Below are 19368 nucleotides of genomic sequence, written 5' to 3' on the forward strand. Positions count from 1 at the left end.
ATGCTTAAATTAAATTATTTGCATCGCTTCACTGTAAATGGATTTCTGGAGTTTGCTTTTAGTGGATTTTTTTTTGTTTGTTTCTTTTTCTTTTTGGACTGGTAAACTGTGAATACTTCCCTCACACTGAGATTACCTTTTTTGCCAGTCTGTTACGTGTGTGGGTTTTGTAAGGCCTCATGTTTGAGGTGAAATATAACCCCAGATATTTGAGCAATGTTGTGGTGAATATTTGCAACATATTCTTATGTTCACTAAAATGTAGAATAAAGCTACTTTGTATTCTTCCACAATCATAGCAACAGCCCTGTTGAAGAATGTTGAAGCTGTGATAATCTCATGCTGAACTGAATTCACGGTCAGCCTCTGTATGCACACAAAGGCTTGGCGCAACGTTTTGCAGTGCTGTTTGATTCTGAATTGAGTCGATGCTGAATAATTGTCTTTCGTGGGGTGCCGCTACAGCTAGGATCCATTGTCAGTGCTTTGCCAAATACGCCTGTATTCAGCAGAATAAATAAAGCATCATGATTTAGGACAGCATTTGCAGCACGGTTCTGTAAGACTGATGGAATGTGAGGAGGAAGACTGCATAGTCAGATTTTGTGGCTTTTCTGATGAAAAATTCCATTTCCTGCTCGATTCTCTCACCTTCACGTTCTGCCATGGGTGGCAATTTTTTTTTTGTTTGTTTCTTCAAACAGCTTACAAGTAAGGGGTAGCGATGTCAGGAAATTGCCAGGAAAGAGATTTTTTTCAAAGAGGGGTTGATGTCGGATGTGGCACCTTTGTTAGATTTGTTGATTAGTGGTGACGTGCAGTGACCAAATGTGACAACTTTGAATTGTCACAAAGCTTCCTTCCTGAGTAAGTCAGCATCTGACACATCCATTATGACATCATAATGGTTGCTATCACCAGACCCTGGTATGGTAGGCATGTTACCCTCCAGGTCAGTGTCATTGATCACTGATATTTATGAATCAGGAAGGGTATTTACCACATCTCTCTCTTTCTGATTCTTTCTTTCCCCTCCCTTTTTCTCACCCATGAAAAGCTATATTGTCTTTGTGGGTAACTGCATACCGCTACTTCTTCCACACACAGGACTTGGTAGCATTTCCCTGTATACGTGGGGAAGAGAAAACCACCCCTCTTGCAGTGTAAATTACTATGCTTAAATTTCAGCTTGAACTACTCGGGTCCATTTCAGCTGTCTTGGACAGAGCAGTCAGTACTGCTTTTAGTCTGTCTCACTGAGCACTATCTCGCTTTGATTATGACTTCTGTTTCCTCCAGTGGAAGGTATTCTTGGATTTGGAGTTTTCTGACACCCAGATCAGATGGATGCCCTCCTCCTTTGGAGTGAAACTCCCCTGGCTACTTCTGGTCTTGTGATGGTTAATAGATTTTATACCACTTAATATAAACCCCACAAAGCATATTGGCTCAGTCTCCAGTTCAGTGTTTCTCGGATCCAAAATTGAATTGTAAATATAACCCAGTGCATAATAACTAAGCATTTCAGTTAATAATTTAATAATGATCTCTGATATTCCAGAAAACACTACAGGGTCTAGAAAGGTCAAGAAGCTCCACATGAACCAAGATATTTCATACTCCAGCTTGTCTGCGATTTGGCTTCTCTCTGATCAAATTCACAGTGTATTCAAATTCTTGGTAAGATCTCAGGCTGACTGCTGTGATTATCAAACTACATGGAAACGGATCTGAATTTCAGTTGTCAGCACAGCCTGCAAGAGGCTTGTCTCCAGCTATAATGATGTTTTACTTCTTCCTTGTGAAGTAGGTATAAACAATCCTACTTGTTTTTGATCATTCTTCCTTTGCAAGCATCTGTTTTCCATTCACCTCGTGAGTAATTGTACAGTTGAGGCAAAATCTAGTCACAAACTATAGGCTAAGAACCGCATGACTGAGTAATCTGGGCTAATCAACCAACAAATTTAGATTGATTTAGCTCATGAGACCAACATTTGTCATATCAGTGGTTAACAGTACCCATGCTAGCTAACTAACCAACCATAAAGATAACTAGACTATCAAGCTAGATAGTCATGTAGTCAACTGCTTCACTAAACTCTTCAATGTAAACAATACTGAACACCAAGATAAACAGACCACCAACCTCCTGGTGTCAGGGAATAATTTTTTTTTTTTTTTTTTGATCAGTTCAGGAAAATGAATTGTGCTGTGTCACTTTGTGACAACGTCCATTGTAAAAATGTTCTATAAATGTGATTGACAAATAGTTTAACGATTGTGAAATGGCTACAAATAAAATGATGAAAACATGCCTTCAAAATATTGTTCTCTTCTCACTCTTGAACTTGAACAGACAAGCACAACAGATTTAAGCATAGCAGTTTATTTTACACCTGCAAACAGGGATGAATTTCACACGTTATTCTTGACAAATGTATCTGAGCCACACTGTCTTTACGTGCAAACTTTTGTCCATCTTAAGAGATTCTTCATTTTCTACCCTAAACTTTGGATGGATCAGCATGCCTTTGTCCAAGAGAATGGTGGGGGGCTCGTTTTTCAATGACTGCTGATTGGCTAGTCACTACCTGTCAATTATGTGTGAGCAGTTACTTGTCTCAAGCATTGTATTTGGCAAACAGGTAATATTGTACACAATGGAAAAGGCCTTTAGTAGTTATATACAGTAAGTATAAGGACTGCCCCTGACTTTTCAGGAAGGACATGTGAATTTTTACAGGGGGTGAACCAAAGTTCATAAGATACAAACACCACCAGTTGTTCCATCAACAAATGAATTACAGCAGTCTAAAGAGCATAACTTCTCCTCATGAGACTGCACTAAAAAGCAAATATTGTTATTCTTGGAGACGAACGTTCATGATGATCAATTTTAAGAACTGTCATGACACTATCACATAAGTTGATTTTTCCAGAAATGCTTCTTCACAGTTGCTGATCATCAACATTTTGACTCCTTTCAATTTGAAATATTCTTATAAGAACACCTATCACAGACACATGGTGTTTCCTTACTTTCAAAGGTCCGTGCAGGGCTGAATCTGTATTTTAAACGCAAATACACGTCCAAATTCATCAGTGTTATGCCTGTGTAAGAACCCTAGAAGATTTCAAATGAGAGCACCCTCCAGGCCCTTCTCGTGCTTGGTGACAGTGGGGTGCTACGGGGTGGAGCAGGGCGCGGGCGCGTTCCCTTTACTTCTTGACGAGCTGAATGACGTCCTCGTCCTCCATGATGTGGTCCTTCCCCACCTTCTGAGGGTTGTGCTTGACTGACGTCCCCCACACCAGCGCGCTGCAGGGAGAGGTGTTAGACATTTTTAATCAGCTCTATGACAAGGGGTTGCATCAGGTTTACTGGCAATTTCTACGACCGGCTCAGTCTGGAACGCTAACGATTGGTCATGAATGCCCGTGGAAGGGGCGGAGTACGGAAAATATCAATTTGGTTGACGCAAAGTTTATTAATCTTTCCCCAGCAGGTGCTATTTGTCACAAATGGTAAGGGGTAGAGTTAAGTTTTGGATATTTTCCACACAGATAATATGTATTCAGTGATAGTGGAATAAAAGACAGACCCCTACAGCCATTAGGATATTTGCCTGACAACATAAAACAGTTTGGAATAGTAACACCATTTAAATGTAGTGCAGCCCACTCTTCAGGTGATACTCACTACTTGAACTCCTTGATGAGGTTCTTGTGGATCTTTAGGCAGAAGTCTTCCACAGAAGTCTTTCCATCTGGAAGCACAACAGGTGCCGTGTAGTCTGGAAGCTGGCCCTTGGGCTTGGTATAGCTGCAAAACACAACCCAAATAAACTCAACATTACTCAACGCTGCCTTGTTCTAAGTAAATCTTACCAAGCATTAGTAACTTTGGTTTACAAAATTAGTTTAACGTGCTGTTTACAGTCATTATTAATAACAGTGATACAAAATGATGCAGGTATGTAGCTACAGTGCCTCACAGGTGATTGACAATGGTAGACTAGTAATCTGTTTCAGTAGTTGTTCTATCATTGCTCTCTGACAGCTGTTCCCTCAGCTATTTCTCCAGTTGTGGCCACAGTGCCACCTTGTGGCTTTCCACAGGATTTTCACAGATGTGTTGAAGTGCATACAATTTTGTGGTTGGAGTAGCCTACCCTTTTTTTTTAAAGGTAGGGGAAAAACTACATGACTGATGATCAGACAATGTGAGAAAGCAAAAACTGCATCAATGGGTGAGACAATCAGTTACTGGTGCAAGACTGACACATTTGTCAGGAGCGTAACCCTTTTCACTTGACAATGAATCACAAATCACAATGTAGAATAAAAAGGACCCTGTGGAAGTCAAAAATGACTGCTGATTACATGTGCAGCCTATACACAGTAGCCATGCAGCCATTACTAAACTGCCCTGATGTCCCCCATGTCCTGCTGGAGACCCAGACAGCAGAGCTTACATTCGCACAAGCTGCAGGTAGTCCCAGATCCTCTCCAGCAGGTCGTCGAAGTTCCAGCGATGGTGCGCAGAGATGGGTACGCAATGGGGCACCTTATAGATGATGTCCAGCTCCTCGATGGAGATCTGGTCGATTTTGTTGAGCACATAGATGCAGGGGATGTACACTCTAGCGAGAGAGACAGAAGGTGAGTTTGGCCTACGAAGAGCATTACAGTCCTCTTCAATGGGTGCACTTATCCAGAGCAACTTACATAAAGCTTATAATTTTTATGTTACTCCTTCATGTGGCTGGATATTTACTGAGGCAAATTCAGGTTAAGTAGCTTGCCCTTGGATACAACAGAAGTACCTCACCAAGAAACTGAACCAACAGCCTTTAATTTACAAACCCTGTTCCATACAACTACACCTTACCCCGAATATTCCCAACAAATGGGGTTGCAGTAGCACAGAGATGGCCCTGCTACTTACCGGTTACCCTCCACCACGTCGATGAGGTCATCTGCCGTGCAGTCGCTTCTCAGGGTGATGTCGGCGTTGTGGATCTTGTATTCAGCCAGGATGCTCTTCACCGTTTCTGCGTCCAACTCGCTTTGGGCACACTAAGACGGACACAGAGAGACTAAATGAAAACCCTCTGTGGTGTGGACCCTCCAAACTGCGGTGTGATGGACGGAGAGCCATGTTTAGTGGGTGCAGCAAGCTGAGGGTTTCAGCATGTGCCAGATCTACTTAAGTGTACTGCATGATGTACCGTGGCCGTGAAGTTGATGCCGCCCTTGTCCTTCTTCTTGAAACCGATGTTAGGTGGCCTCTTGTTGAGGCGAATCCCAAACCCCTCCAGCTCATGCTCAATTAGCTTCTTGTGTCCCAGTGGCTTCAGCACGTCCAACACAATTAGAATTAGGTTGCAGGTTCGAGCCACTGTAGGAGGGGATTGCACAAAAAAACCTCATGAGAGGGCTGGGGTTTGAGTGTTATGCACATGTATGTGACAGACAACAGTCACCGGTGCTTTAAACTACTTGAGCATGACACACCCATAAGCACATGAAAATCCTTCTGGAGGAATTCACTTCATAGTATGCCTGATTCACTTTCCACTTTGCCCCCTCTACAGCTACTATTGATCCCATTCACTTCATCTTACCTCTAACCGATATGCCTCTAGATTTCCCGCTTCATATTGCATTACATTATGTTCACGTGGCAAGCACTCTCATCTAGAGCAACTTCTATAGCTGTCAGTTTTAACATGTTATCCATTTATACAGACAGATATTTACTCAGACACTTCATGTTACATACCATGCCAAAGGGTGTGTCCCCAGTGCCCTCCCAGGCAACATTTTTGGTTATTTGTGCCAATTAGAATGCTTCAGTACTGATTGCTTCATGATATGCATTTAGTGGGAGACTCAGACCTAGGTACTTGATACAGTGCAGAAAGAAGACACTCCTGATGGTGACCTCTCACCTGTACTCATTATTATTACCTGCAATGACTTGCCGGCCCCTGCCTTTGCCATCCTTGGCCCCCTCGATGATCCCAGGAAGATCCAGAAGCTGGAACACAGAGCAGCACAGCACACAGTCAACTCAGTAAAAAGGTTCTGAAGTCAACCAAGTTATAGAGAATTAAATTCCATCAGTCATCTTAAACAAAATTAAAACCCAATATCCATCCATAATCACAATCAGCAGTGAACACAAAAGAATACTTCCTACAGGCAACTACTGCCAAAATCTAAAGCAAGGCTTTGCATAATACGTTGACCAGTGCGCACCTGGATCTTGGCACCCTTGTAGCGGATAACGCCAGGAACAGTGGTGAGCGTGGTGAACTCGTAGGCTGCTACTTCCGAGTAGACACCAGCCAGGTTGCTCAGTAGGGTGGACTTGCCCACAGAGGGAAAACCGACAAACCCGATGCGGGCATCTCCGGTCTTTGCCACGTCAAATCCTGTCAACACACCAGAGATGCTGAGCACAGCTGCGGGTGGCACATATACAGTGTTAAACCTGTCTTTACTTACAGAAAAGGCCCTCGCAGCCCCTGTGAGGACAAACTGGAGTGTGAGGGAAATCCAAACCCTGTCCTGTTTAGCACAATGGTACGACCTCATGCACTCCCCCTGAACTGCTTCACTAAAATCACAGGTCAGAGTAATAACAACTCCTTTCATAGCAATCAACTGATATTTTGGACTAGGGAAAAAAGATGCACCTTAAGCATAAACCTTCAAAAAATGTTTATGGCTTTTTCTACCCAGATATTCAAAGGAAAGTGTTGGCCTTATAAGCCTACAGAACATAAACGTGTATAATTTCATAAGGGAACAATCCCACAAGCGGAGTGATTAGGATTCAGCCATATCAGAATGAATATACTTGGGTTCTTCTGCCTGGAACCAAGTGGATACAGAGAGACTTCCAGTCATCTGCAACATTGATTTTGGCACTCAAAAAAAAAAAAAAATCAGTTCTTTTGATATTTTTATTGCCATGCAGTGAAAGGCATGGTGGGTCTTATGTTAAGACCTTACCAGTGGATAAACTGCTTCTGCCCAGGTGATGTGCTTTTAAGGGTTTATAGTCTGCTCAGGTGGTGTCTTTTATATTGGTTTAGAAGCTTCAAATGCACAGATCCATTGTGCCTGCAGTTGTCTGCTGCAGTTTGTAGACTGTGCTTTACCACTGCTGAGGATGACACATCTGAAACATTTTAAGGTTCAGCAAGAGGCAGGTGTCACCCGGGCTTCTCTCACCTTCCCCCGTGCCTCCACCGCTGCCACCTTTGGGTGTGATAAGCTCCCTCCTCAGCTTGGCCAGTCGTGCCTTCAGCAGCCCCAGGTGGTGGGCCGTGGCCTTGTTCTTCTGAGTGCGGGCCATCTACAAGAACACAGCGGAGGGGCAGTCACTGTCAGTGCGCCTCACCTAACTACTGTTCCATTTAAATCACATACGTAATTTGCATGCCTGGAAATGCAGTTTCTGTCACATTTATGAAGAAATTTTTTAGTATGTTATGATATTGTTGTGATACTGACCACACCCCATGCTTTCAGAGACAGCTGTTATCTTCATTTGAATTAAGACCAAATTGTCCAATAAAAGCTACACAATTGTGGCAAAATCATAACGGAACTGACGTTTAATTATTTTTTTGTAAAACTGCCTTTAAAAAAAAAGCGATATGCCCGCTGCCTGGCTAACAGTTACAACCCTTGACTTCTCTCTAGCCAGATAGTCTAACTAGCTATGAACATACTAAATTCCGTTGCCTGGATTGGTAACACAGAGGGTGTAACAGGGAACTAGGTGATGTGACACGTCAAAATGTTTATCTTACTGGCTAGTTAATGTTATTGACCACCTCAGGTGACTAGCGCCAGGAACAATCGGCAATGTAGTCGGGTAGCTAACTTGTGAAGTTAACGTGCATGAGTGATCGAGGATATCCCGACTAAATGAAGAGCTAGGTAACGTTAGCTACTAGAGAGCAAGACAAAACATCACAGAACAGTAAAGAGAACCGCAGCGACTCATTCGTTCCACCCCACGATGCAGGTCACTGCCACTGTCATAAATACATAACCAAGTATTAGGCTCCAGCTAAAATAGCAGCAAAAATAATGATTATGTCGGCGTTTGATACAATTCAATGAAAGGGCCCAAGATGTGACAGCTAGCTAGCTAGCTAGCTACCGACAGCTTACGATGAGCCATAAGCCATTTATCACCATACCTCCGCCTCGATTTCCGCTATTTTGGCCAGTAAACTCATTTTCCTTGTGAGGTGATGTCCAGCTGAACGACAGGCAAGTAGTTAGCTAGAGAATTACAGTCTGTCTTGATTCTTTATTTCATCACAAGGTATGGCTCATACTGTGCAGGCACACAAGTGCAACGTGCTAGCTAGTGCTGGGAAAAAGTCTCGCGCGAAGTACGTGCTTTTGACAAATCATAATTTTAGATGGCGCCCCCTTGTATGTGGGCTGAATTAGTACATCTTGAACTTGTAAAGCCAAATTTAGCTTCCACTGGTCTTCACATTTTATATTTAACAAACGTATATTTTTGTTGGTTTTTATTGAAGAAAAAATACTTAGTTAATTTATTTAGATTTAAAATTTGTATGCTACTCGAAAATATCGGACAAACAAATGGGGGGACTAATATAATATCAGGGATCAAAGAACAGTGGTTAATTCCTCTCTGTATAGTAACATGTAACTTACAATTATGTACTTTCACTGTATCGCTGTAGGTACATCATCAAGCCTCAAGTTACCGGTTTGTGTTCGTCGCGGCTGATGATGTGCCATTTCTATAGGGTGTAAGCAAAAGGCAGTGAAGTTCCTACTGCTAAACTAATCAGTCAGTTATTTTTGGTAAGGTCCATCAGGTGGCTGTCCCAGCCACCTTTCCAAGCATCAATGAATCATCAGATAAACGAGGCAGAAAGGTTAAAATTTACTACGCTGAGTTAAGTATTGCTTTTGCTGCGTCACATTTGCCCCCTTACCTTCTTCATCAAGAAGCCAAGTAACGTGTTGTCACAGATACACTACAGAACAATGAAGAATGCACTGTCTCTCTTGGTATGTGTCATAATTATTTCTTCTATAAGCATTTATTTGAAATATTATTATTGTAGTATATATTGGCTTTTCAAACTCACTGCGAAATATGATGTTTCCATATTTCAATCTACATCCTTTACGCTTAATTTAACGCTGTCTGGGAAAAATGTCCTTTTTTTCCATGCAGAGCGAAAGCCCCAGGCTCATTGCTGCCATGCTAGTTACCGGCATCGGAGGGACATTCCAGTATGGATTTCATATATCTGTTCTAAACTCACCCTCATCAGTGAGTGCCTTCAGAATATCTCATTTCGTTTTCTAATGCCATTTTCTAATGCCAGTACTTAACCCAGAGTTGCCCACCTGCATAAATGGATAACATGTAGAAATCGTACCCCCTCTTAACTGACAATAAAGTAATAGCGTGATATAAATGTCTTGTCCTCTGCGAATGAGCGGCCATCAGAGGACTCGGTTTTGAACGTTCACTGTAATATCAGAATTGGCATCAAAATTGCTTATAGGCAAGGACTTGTAAATGCAGACTTTCGTGGTTTGTTAGCGATATGAAATAATAACGTTTAATTTGCATGCATTTGCAGAATAATATGTGGCTTGAGTCCAGTTACTTTACTGAGAATTAATACAACGCCACATTTCTGAAATTTATTTAGCATTGGCAATGAGAAAATGTCAGAGGGAGGTTATGAGACTCAGAGAATGTGGGATCATTACACATAAAGGTAGCTTACTGAGAGGGTGGTATATATACAATATTATATATAATATTGAAATATTATAGTGATAATAATGCATAAAGAACAAACATACACATTGTCTAATCTGTCCTTATCTTTCAAGTCCTCTCTCCACATTATTATATTTTCTTCTCTTTCAATGACTACTTAGAATCTTGCTTCTGAGAGGGACATTCATATAGTAATTCTACCCCACATACATATGGTAAATCACATGGTAGAATTTTCCAAAAATTTCAAAATTTGTATGTTACTAACGGGTTGAGTACCACATAGTGAGAGAAGACCTTGATAGCTGAAATGCTCCTATCAAGCTTATTCAGAGATTAGGAGCCAGATGCTGTATCTGTCTGTCTGCCTGCAGAATATCAGCTGCCTTTTCACCTGCTTCATTATTGACACATCATGGATTCAGTATGTGAAAACAGAATATTATCATTTTGGCCACTTATTACCCAGCTGCATAAAACGCATTATGATAATCATTCACCGGTTTCCCAAAACAATTAAACTTGACAACTGTCTCTTCATTTCTTTGATGTTATGACCAAGAAAAATATGAGGATAAAGGATGGCTTAATATGAAAATTCTGTGCTGACGCAAAAACATTTGTAGCCCAATCCCAATGGAAGGAAAAGTGACAGGTTCCAGCACCAGATTTTTTTCTGTATAATCGTTTACTCATTTACAGCTTGGCGGCATCCCTGTTGCACATAACAAGAATGGGCCATTTTCAGACATTAGACTGTTACTATCCAGAGAGGAGACTCATTTGTTGTCCTGCAGCTGTCAGAATGTAATCAAAATGAATTGTATTAAGTGGAGTAAATCCAGCATTATTTCATTACATTATTTAGCAGACACTCTTACCCAGAGAAACTTACACAGGTTACAGTTCTTTACAATGTTATCCATTTATACAGGTGAATGTTTACTGAGGCAATTGTGGGTTAGGTACCTTGCCCAAGGGTACAGCAGCAGTGCCCCAGTGGGGAATTGAACCAGCAATCTTTCAGTTTCAAGTCCTGCACCTTAACCACTATGCTGCACTGCCTCCCCCAACAGCTGGTCTGAGAACAATAGTGTTGGTTTAACAATTTTATTTTAATATAGTTTTAATATTTTAACAATAGTGTTAGTCCTCCCTGGATTAAAGTTGTGCAGGGGCTGTTGTCTCACGGTCCAGGGAGGGATTCATCAAACTGTATTAGAGAGATCCAGCTTTATTGCCGCTGAACATTTTGTGAGTACTGTGTCATGACTATGTTCATACATGCTCAAAACCCTTATTATCTATTGAATTTGGAGTTCCCAATAGCTGCAACAGGGAAAGTCATCATGAATGAACATGATTAGGTATACATAGATTTAACTATAAACCTTAAAGTATCAGAGCATTAAAATGGACTGGGGCACTGATTGTAAAGCAAACCACTAAAAATCATACCTCCCCCTCCTCAATCTAGCAAATAAGTCATATATATTCCAAGATATAAGTGCTTTCTAAATAAAATAAATTCAAAATTAAATATAGATTTTAAAAATAAATATTTTGTGAAATATACACATGCATCTTATATCTTAAATATGAATGTGTAAAACATGCATTTAATTTAAAAATAGATATTGAAGTCTGAAATTTGGTTTTTAAAACTGTATTTTTCAACGATGTTTGCTCATAGCCTTCAGACCTTTCCAGGCCTGTGTAAATCAAAGTGATTATCAAATGACACTGATTGTAATGTTAGGCTGTTCTGTTTGCTCCACAGTTCATTAAAGAGCTTGTTAACAGTACATGCCTGCAGCGGTATGGCTATTCCCTGGAGCCCTGGGAGATGACCATCATTTGGTCCTTCATCCACTCCATCTTCTGCATTGGGGGGCTCTTGGGGTCTCTGTGTGCAGGGTGGCTGGCTCTCGCTTATGGACGGTATGGATTTTCCTCAGGTATAGCTGGTCAGAGCAGGGGGGGTCAAAGCTAGTGTTACACAGTTGAAGAATGGGGCCATCTACAAGCATGTATGGTCAATGGTGGGTTTTTTCGGCCAAACTTTGTGTAAGCAGGACGTTACAAAGTCAACCTGTATGATGCTGCCGCTTTCATGTCATGAACTACATCACTAATGCTTCTTATGCTAAGCTAAAAAAAAACTCAAGCTTTACTGGCTTCTAGCACCCCCTAGTGTGCACTTTGCACATCTTTGGGTAACCATGGGAACAGCACAAACCAGCAAGCGCTGACAAACATGTAGAGTACCTGCAAATGTATGAAAGAAATCATAAAATAATAATAAAAAAATGTTTTGGGGGGTCTGTTTTTTATATCTATGCACGTAGTATATTTCTCACAGTAGGTTTCAGTTCAGTTTACCCAGTGGGTCTGGAGAACCATTTTATATTGATTTCAGCTGTCGGTCATTCTGTCTCAGTTCACTGTAGAAACTTGTACTTGCTGATTTTCACAATTTTCTTGTTTCCTTTCTTCTAGGAAGAGATGCCTTTTGCTGAACAATGTAGTGGCCATAATTTCTGCTGTGTTGATGCTGTTGAGTAAAACTGCAATGTCTTTTGAGATGATATTGGTTGGCAGATTACTATATGGGATAAATGCAGGTAAGTGTAGATATAAGAACGTACATGAAAATGGCAAAACCTCATCCACGTTTTACCTCTTCCACTAAAGTTTCTTATGCTAAAGTACATGTATAATAACAACAATAATAATAACAATGACTTTAGCATTACTATATTGTTATATAATAATATAAATAACATTAATATTGTCATTAATATTATTATTTTTAAACATCGGTTTTGTTTAATAGCCCATTCCTTCATTGCTGTTATCATTTAGAGGGGAAGGAAATGTTTTACTCTGAATAACTGTGATTAACCTCTGATGAGCGACCTGAGTCAGTGCTAATATAACTGGGCAGTTCCCTGCAGTTTCCTGTGGTGATTGCAGTCTTGTGTACCCCGCAGGTGTTAGCCTCACTGTTCATACCATGTACATGGTGGAATGTGCTCCCAAGAGGCTTCGTGGGCTGGTGGGCGTGTCTGTCGCCAGCTTTGTCTCCATGGGGAAATTCTGTGGCCAGCTGATGGGGTTAAGGTGAGCTCTCATCATCAGCATTCAGATTGATTTCTGCCTGTCCCTGTTCACTCCACTCATATGCTCTCTCTCTCTTTCTCTTTCCCTCTCTCTCTCTCTCTCACACACACACACACACAGACACACACACACACACACACACACACAGACACACAGTACACTACCTACATACTTCTGTCTTCAAAGAACATCAAAGTAGGATCTGGTCACCTTTAATATCTTTCTTCTCCTTTTTTCCTCTTTTACGTGACTAAATAGAGAGTTGCTACATTCAGAAGGGAAATTCACAATGGAACTACCAAACAGTTAAATGGCAGAAAAGACCCTCTTTTTTTGGGATGTATGGAAACAGTGACCAATGGGAAGGGCCTAAAGCGTGCATTTTCTGTCCCAGGGAGCTGCTGGGAACAGAGGAGAGGTGGCCCTGGCTGCTGGCTTTCAATGGTCTGACAGGCCTAATCCAGCTGCTTAGCTTACCCTTCCTCCCAGAATCCCCTCGTTACCTCCTCCTGGACAGGGGGGACCGCCAGGGGTGTGAGAGAGGTAAAGCGTAGCTCTCAGCATAGCTGACTCCAAAGATGCTCATGGATCCATTACGTTACATTACATGCATTTAGCAGACACTCTTACCCAAAGTTACTTAAATCACAATTCAATCCTTTCAGTGCCCCTGTGCTCTGCTGTAAGAGGGGTTGTTTTTCTGGATGATGTGGTAAACTGAGGTCCTGACTCACTGTGGCCATTAAAGATCCTGTGGCGCTTATCGAAAGAACAGGGCAACAGCGTAGCATAGTGGTAAGGAGCACGGCTCGTACCTGAAAGGTTGCTGGTTCAGTTCCCTGCTGGGGTATTGCTGTTGTACCCTTTGGCAAGGTACTTAACCCACAATCGCCTCTGTAAATATCCAGCTGTATAAATGGATAAAATTGAAACCTATGTAAGTTGCTCTGGATAAGAGCGTCTGCTAAATGGCAATTATGTAATGTAATGTCAAGTAATCTTTGGCCACCTAATCCTTTCCCTTACCATTGGCTATGTAATATCTTCCCCTGGTCAACACTGTAAAGTAGAAATGAGTTTGTAACTGATATTCCTATTGAAATAAAGGTGAAACAGATAAACAGTCCTTGGTTCTCCCTAGCCATCAACCAGCTGTGGGGGAAGAAGAGCCATGACTCGGAGATTAATGACATGCTGAAGGAGCATGCTGCCATCCGTGGAGTGCGGTCCTGCAGTGTGGTGGAGCTGTTCCTCAAACGGGAAGAGCGCTGGCAGCTGCTGACTGTTCTCGTCACCTTTGTTACCTTGCAGCTCTGTGGGATCAATGCAGTGAGTGGAGACAGCATTAATACAAGAGCATTAACACAGTATTTAGTGCATCAATGTAATGACTCTTCACTATTGAACTGAAATTTGACAGCAATATGATTATTTTGGTATAATCTTACATTTTGCAGTTCATACCCCTTTATATAATATTTTTATGTTGAAATGTTCTGTTATGTTAACACAGTTTATCATTTTAACTGCTGCTGCTGTCTGGAATCATGTTGATATTAGGACATGTCAAAGCAAACGCTGTTCTGTCTTCCCCTCTAGGTCTACCTCTATTCTTTAGATGTGTTCCATGCTGCAGGAATCCCAGCTGAACAGGTGCGCTATGCAGCTCTAGGAACAGGCCTTTGTGAAGTCACCACCTCTTTGGCATGTGTAAGTCTGTGTGATTTTTTTTCAGTACACAGAGTTCTACTTTATTTCAATATTATTTAACTTGGTTATTGAGGGTAAATGGACAAAGGGCTGAATAAGGATAAAAGGAAATATAGGATGTAGGGTGGGAAATATAACATTTAAAGGATGTAAAGGAACATATGGAAGCAGTAATGTGAAGGTGCAACAGATCAAAAGGACAGCGAAAAGTACAATCGACACTTTGTCAAACAGAAAAGGGAGGCCATATGTGTATGTTCATCAGAGGTTTGTTGAAGAGGGGTTGGGAAGATAGACTGTCTCTTCATATACAACTGTCTCTTCAAATACAACTCATTACCATTGCAAGCTGATGGTCCAAATCCAATGAAAAAATGTACTGTATTGATATAGCGCAGAGGCTCCATTAAATCAAAACATTTATTTCACTTATTAGGCACCACATGTCACATGGTGATTGGTTTAGACAAGGAAATATGAAATATGAATATCTGTACATGCAGAAAACGTCAAACCACTTTGTATGTGTCAGTAACTCACAGTGCTACATCTGTTGTGGTCTGGAGCTATCCATAAACTGCATGTGAATGGGAAAGCCTTTTTGTTGAACAGATTATGATGATCGAGAGCACGGGGAAGAGAGTTCTGTTCTTCAGAGGTTACATGGGAATGGCCACCATATTAGGACTTCTCACAATCACTCTTAATCTGCAGGTAAGCATCTATAAACATTGCAACATCATATGACCTGATATTAAATAAACAGATATTTAACTTCTACTTAAAATGGCTACATCCCTCATTTAAATGCTCATATCATATCATCACATATTCATACACACACACACATATATGTATGTATATATAAATATATATATATATATATATATATGTGTATATGTATAATGTATATATATATATATATATATATATATATATATATATATATGAAAGAGAGAGAGAAATAGACTGCTAGATAGATAGATAGACATATGTGTGTGTGTGTGTGTGTGTGTGTGTGTGTGTGTGTGTGTGTGTGTGAATGCTTGTTTGCTTTACTGTGTGAAGGTGGTTGTCTATCTGTTCCATAACAAATTACAATGAAAATTGTATATCAACAAATAGTTTATTCGAATCTGTTCAGTGCAGTGTATATACTGGCTCAAGTTTAAGTTGTGAACATTCTCGTTTTCTCAGGGTCAGTTCTTTTGGATGCCATATTGCAGCATGGTGCTGATCTTTTTGTTCATCTTTTTCTTTTCAAGTGGACCTGGTGAGTGCCTTGATATAACTGCCTGCATTGGTCCGCCAAAGCATAATTATGTACAATTATTGCCTTAAGTCTAGGTCTTATTGTTTATTATTGGCTCTCTCATTAACAGTTTTAACTCAGATGAACATTTAAGGGGTAAACCTTTGGTTTGGTATGTTGTTTGGTATGTCCAATAACAACAGATGTTCCACAGGTCTGTCCCAATTACTTGTACCTGGTACTTGTGTATTCAGAACTCAGTCCCTGTATTCAGCCCTGTACTTTGATTATCTGGATTCAGGCTTTAACTGGTTACTTTCCCACCATCACATCACCAATAATTTTAACCCCAGAAATTTATGAAGCATGTTTTTTTAATCACAGTCCTGGGTTTTGCAGCTGGAGTAACGGCGAGCTTGCCCGGAGACATTTTCATGCAGTCCTCCAAACCGGCAGCCTTCACCATTGCCTGCTGTCTCAACTGGACGGGACTTTTCCTGATTGGGATGGTATTTCCCCTCATTGTGGTGAGTGCAGCTGCCTCTGTTTCCGTGCAGACTGCGCCTTTAATCCAGGGGTGGGTGACTCTTGTCCAGTATGGCTTGGCTCTGGCAGATTTTGTAATAAAATGTTTTATCAAACTGTCGGACACCGAACAAAGCCCCCTGCTGCTGTGTGCTTCCAAAAGCGAATGACAACAAATGAGGGCAGTTGGACCAATAACACTCAAAATCACCTTCCGGCCACAATTACATTTAATTTACAGGTTTAATTTAGGTCAAATAGATTCAAATGAATCGATACAGTGCATGTAGTGCCGTTTAGAGGTGAGTCACTGCAGCTCCCTGTGAGATTCACAGCAGTGAGGATAAATAACCTTCAGAAACGTGGAAACTGTAGGGTTCTAGACTCAAGGCCACCCCCAGAGGTGGGTCCTCAACTCCAAATGAAATCAACTAAGGTCAGGCCAGCGGTCTGGAGAGGTAAGTACACTTTTAACAATGGAAGACTCCAGACGTTTGTTTTTAAATTGCATATAAATATTGAGACACTGTCTGCTTTCCTCCATGAATGCTATTGTAATGAATACATCTGGAGATCCTGTAGTTAAAACCACTGCAACTCATTTTGAGTTTTGTCATTTTCAGGAGGGGAAAAATAGATTGCACAGTAAAATATGTGGAAATTATTTGTGTTGTTGGAACAAATAGTATGGCCCCTTTGCTATCCCACTTATACCTGAACAAAATAGCTAAAACAAAATCCTGTTGTGTAGACACCCGTAGACGATTATTCAAAGCCTATACTGTATTAAAGTGTACTAAAGATCAGCAATTAAATTATTTAGTGTGAACAGGAAGGTAATGCTAAAAGGTGTCAGGAAGCCAAATGGGATTCACTTCAGATGGGTAATCCTTATTTCAATTCATACATTTTTACACAAAAACAGGATGAGTTTCAGGATGAGTTTCATCCTCCCTTTTTTCAAGCTCAGAGGACTGTACTGTCCATGGCTTTAACAGGAGTCATCCATCTTTGCTTAAAATGTTCTTCACTGAAAACAACTAGTGTTTTTCTCTGATATGAAAGCCTGCAGTTAATTATATATCCCATTTTATCTTTCCATTTTGTGAGGGTTCTCTACCTGTTACTCAACACACTAAATGGAATTTTGTCCTTTTCTGAACAGAAACACATGGGTCCCTACAGTTTTCTCATCTTCCTTGGCTTCTGTTTCTGCTGTGGACTCTTTGTGTGGTTGAATGTTCCAGAGACCAAGAACAGGACGGCCCTTGAAATAACAGAGGAGTTTCGGAAAATGCACACCAAAGCACTAAAACAAGATGAAAAACAGGGACATGACAAGATTCAGATGGTGAAATGTACACATCTCTGAGACTAGATGAAAGAGGCCTACTGTGATATTCTCTCTCTTTCTCTGTGAAGAAACAGAGGCAGTTTTACTTCAAGCCTCAAGGCAAGAGTAAACAAGGTAAAAATGATACTGTGATACTACTTCTACTCATCAATGTGTAGTAATACAGATAAACACGGGTAGATGGCGCCCATGAGCTACTGAACGTAAATTTGACTCCCCCCCCAATTCTCACACGCAAGGTATAACTCAGATTCTAGTGACTTGAAACAGTACATAATTTGTTCATGAAATTTGTTACCATATATTATTGTAGAACTTGCAGAGATATTGTGAAAACTGGTTTTGCATTTTCTGACCATTCAACTTCAAATCCAAAATAAAAAAATAATAATAAAATTGACGTATCTCCTTTTTGTGTTGTGATTTATGACAGAACAAGGTGCGCTTGAGTGTAAATGGTAATAATGTGGTTTATATTTTCATGAGCATACAATCCGTGTGAGAACATTAAATGTAATTATTCTGTTTTCATTTGATGTATTCATTTATAGTGAAACTTGTAAAACTTATATTTGTAACACAAATATTCAAGAGAATATTTTAGATATATCTCTTAGATTGTGTATTGTTAACAGAATTTACAAAGCTTTTTTAGAAGCAAACCAATACATAGGTAACATTCAGTAGGACACTCAAAAGAGTTTATGAGTTCCTGATCAATTATTACTTAAATGGTTTAATTGCTCACCTCAGAATGGTGGATGCTATCAAAACAGTGAAGTACATTATATCTGAAGTACATTACATCAGTTTCTAATTTTGAACCTTTATAAATTATGTGTTAAGATTTAAAATGAACCAGAATATGCCTGGTTAATGAATAATGCTTGTTTTTATGCATAATGTATTTCTTGCTGTAGTTCAGTGGTATTTTTCCATTTCTGTTATGTTTCATCAACTTTGAAATACCTTGTTTCACTTAAAACAAAATGCTAAATATTCTATTGCTTGCTCTTGTATGTGGATAGATGTAACTCTGCAAACTACTGAGTAGTTAATTCTACCTTATTGCAAAAATGAATGAATACATTCTATTCAGTCTCTAGCTGTGACATTTTGTGAGTAATTTGTATATTAAATTAGATTTTGATATTTATCATATTTTTGACAAGTTATTGGATTTGACAATGCCAATAAGAACCATATTTCTTTGTGTCTTCAAAATTCATGTATTTTCTCTGAAACAATTTGCCAAATGTACATATACACAATGAATCAATCACATTTTATTTGTTATAGTGCATTTTACAGCTGAATGATCACAAACGCTGAATACAGGGAACACATAGTGCTCTCCAGAGGAAATCAAACAAAACATGCTATGTATGTCTTTTTAACTGAAAATTCATTTAGTTAGTGGAAATTCCCTTTCTAATTGTGATGATGATGGCAACTGAACCTTATTTGGTCAATTTTGCTTGGTACCCACATACAATTGCACTAATGTTTTTATTTTTGATTCAAAAACAGTGGAAACAAACAGAAAGGCCTCCTTGAGGAAGACCCCTGCTTATGGCAAGCCTTGGGAAT

At 40.1% G+C, this 19368-nt stretch overlaps 2 protein-coding genes across 2 annotated transcripts; one reads left to right on the forward strand and one right to left on the reverse strand.

Moving 5' to 3' along the window:
• Window positions 1-2418: 2418 nt before the first annotated feature.
• drg1 (developmentally regulated GTP binding protein 1) lies at window positions 2419-8404 on the reverse strand. The gene is made up of 9 exons (XM_036528992.1): window positions 8229-8404; window positions 7249-7372; window positions 6268-6443; window positions 5977-6046; window positions 5235-5404; window positions 4952-5082; window positions 4479-4646; window positions 3704-3826; window positions 2419-3322 (listed from the first exon to the last, which is right to left on the reverse strand). The coding sequence occupies exons 1-9, from the start codon at window positions 8265-8267 to the stop codon at window positions 3223-3225; spliced, it is 1101 nt and encodes a 366-aa protein (XP_036384885.1). The 5' UTR covers window positions 8268-8404; the 3' UTR covers window positions 2419-3222.
• Window positions 8405-9232: 828 nt separating this feature from the next.
• Window positions 9233-17796, forward strand: slc2a11l (solute carrier family 2 member 11, like). The gene is made up of 11 exons (XM_036529947.1): window positions 9233-9352; window positions 11595-11755; window positions 12314-12438; window positions 12808-12937; window positions 13332-13480; window positions 14079-14266; window positions 14537-14647; window positions 15260-15361; window positions 15845-15920; window positions 16299-16426; window positions 17590-17796. Exons 1-11 carry the CDS (start codon window positions 9233-9235, stop codon window positions 17794-17796), a joined length of 1497 nt encoding a protein of 498 aa, XP_036385840.1.
• Window positions 17797-19368: the final 1572 nt, after the last annotated feature.

This window comes from Megalops cyprinoides, chromosome 5, assembly GCF_013368585.1.
Source record: "Megalops cyprinoides isolate fMegCyp1 chromosome 5, fMegCyp1.pri, whole genome shotgun sequence".
NCBI classification, from domain to species: domain Eukaryota; kingdom Metazoa; phylum Chordata; class Actinopteri; order Elopiformes; family Megalopidae; genus Megalops; species Megalops cyprinoides.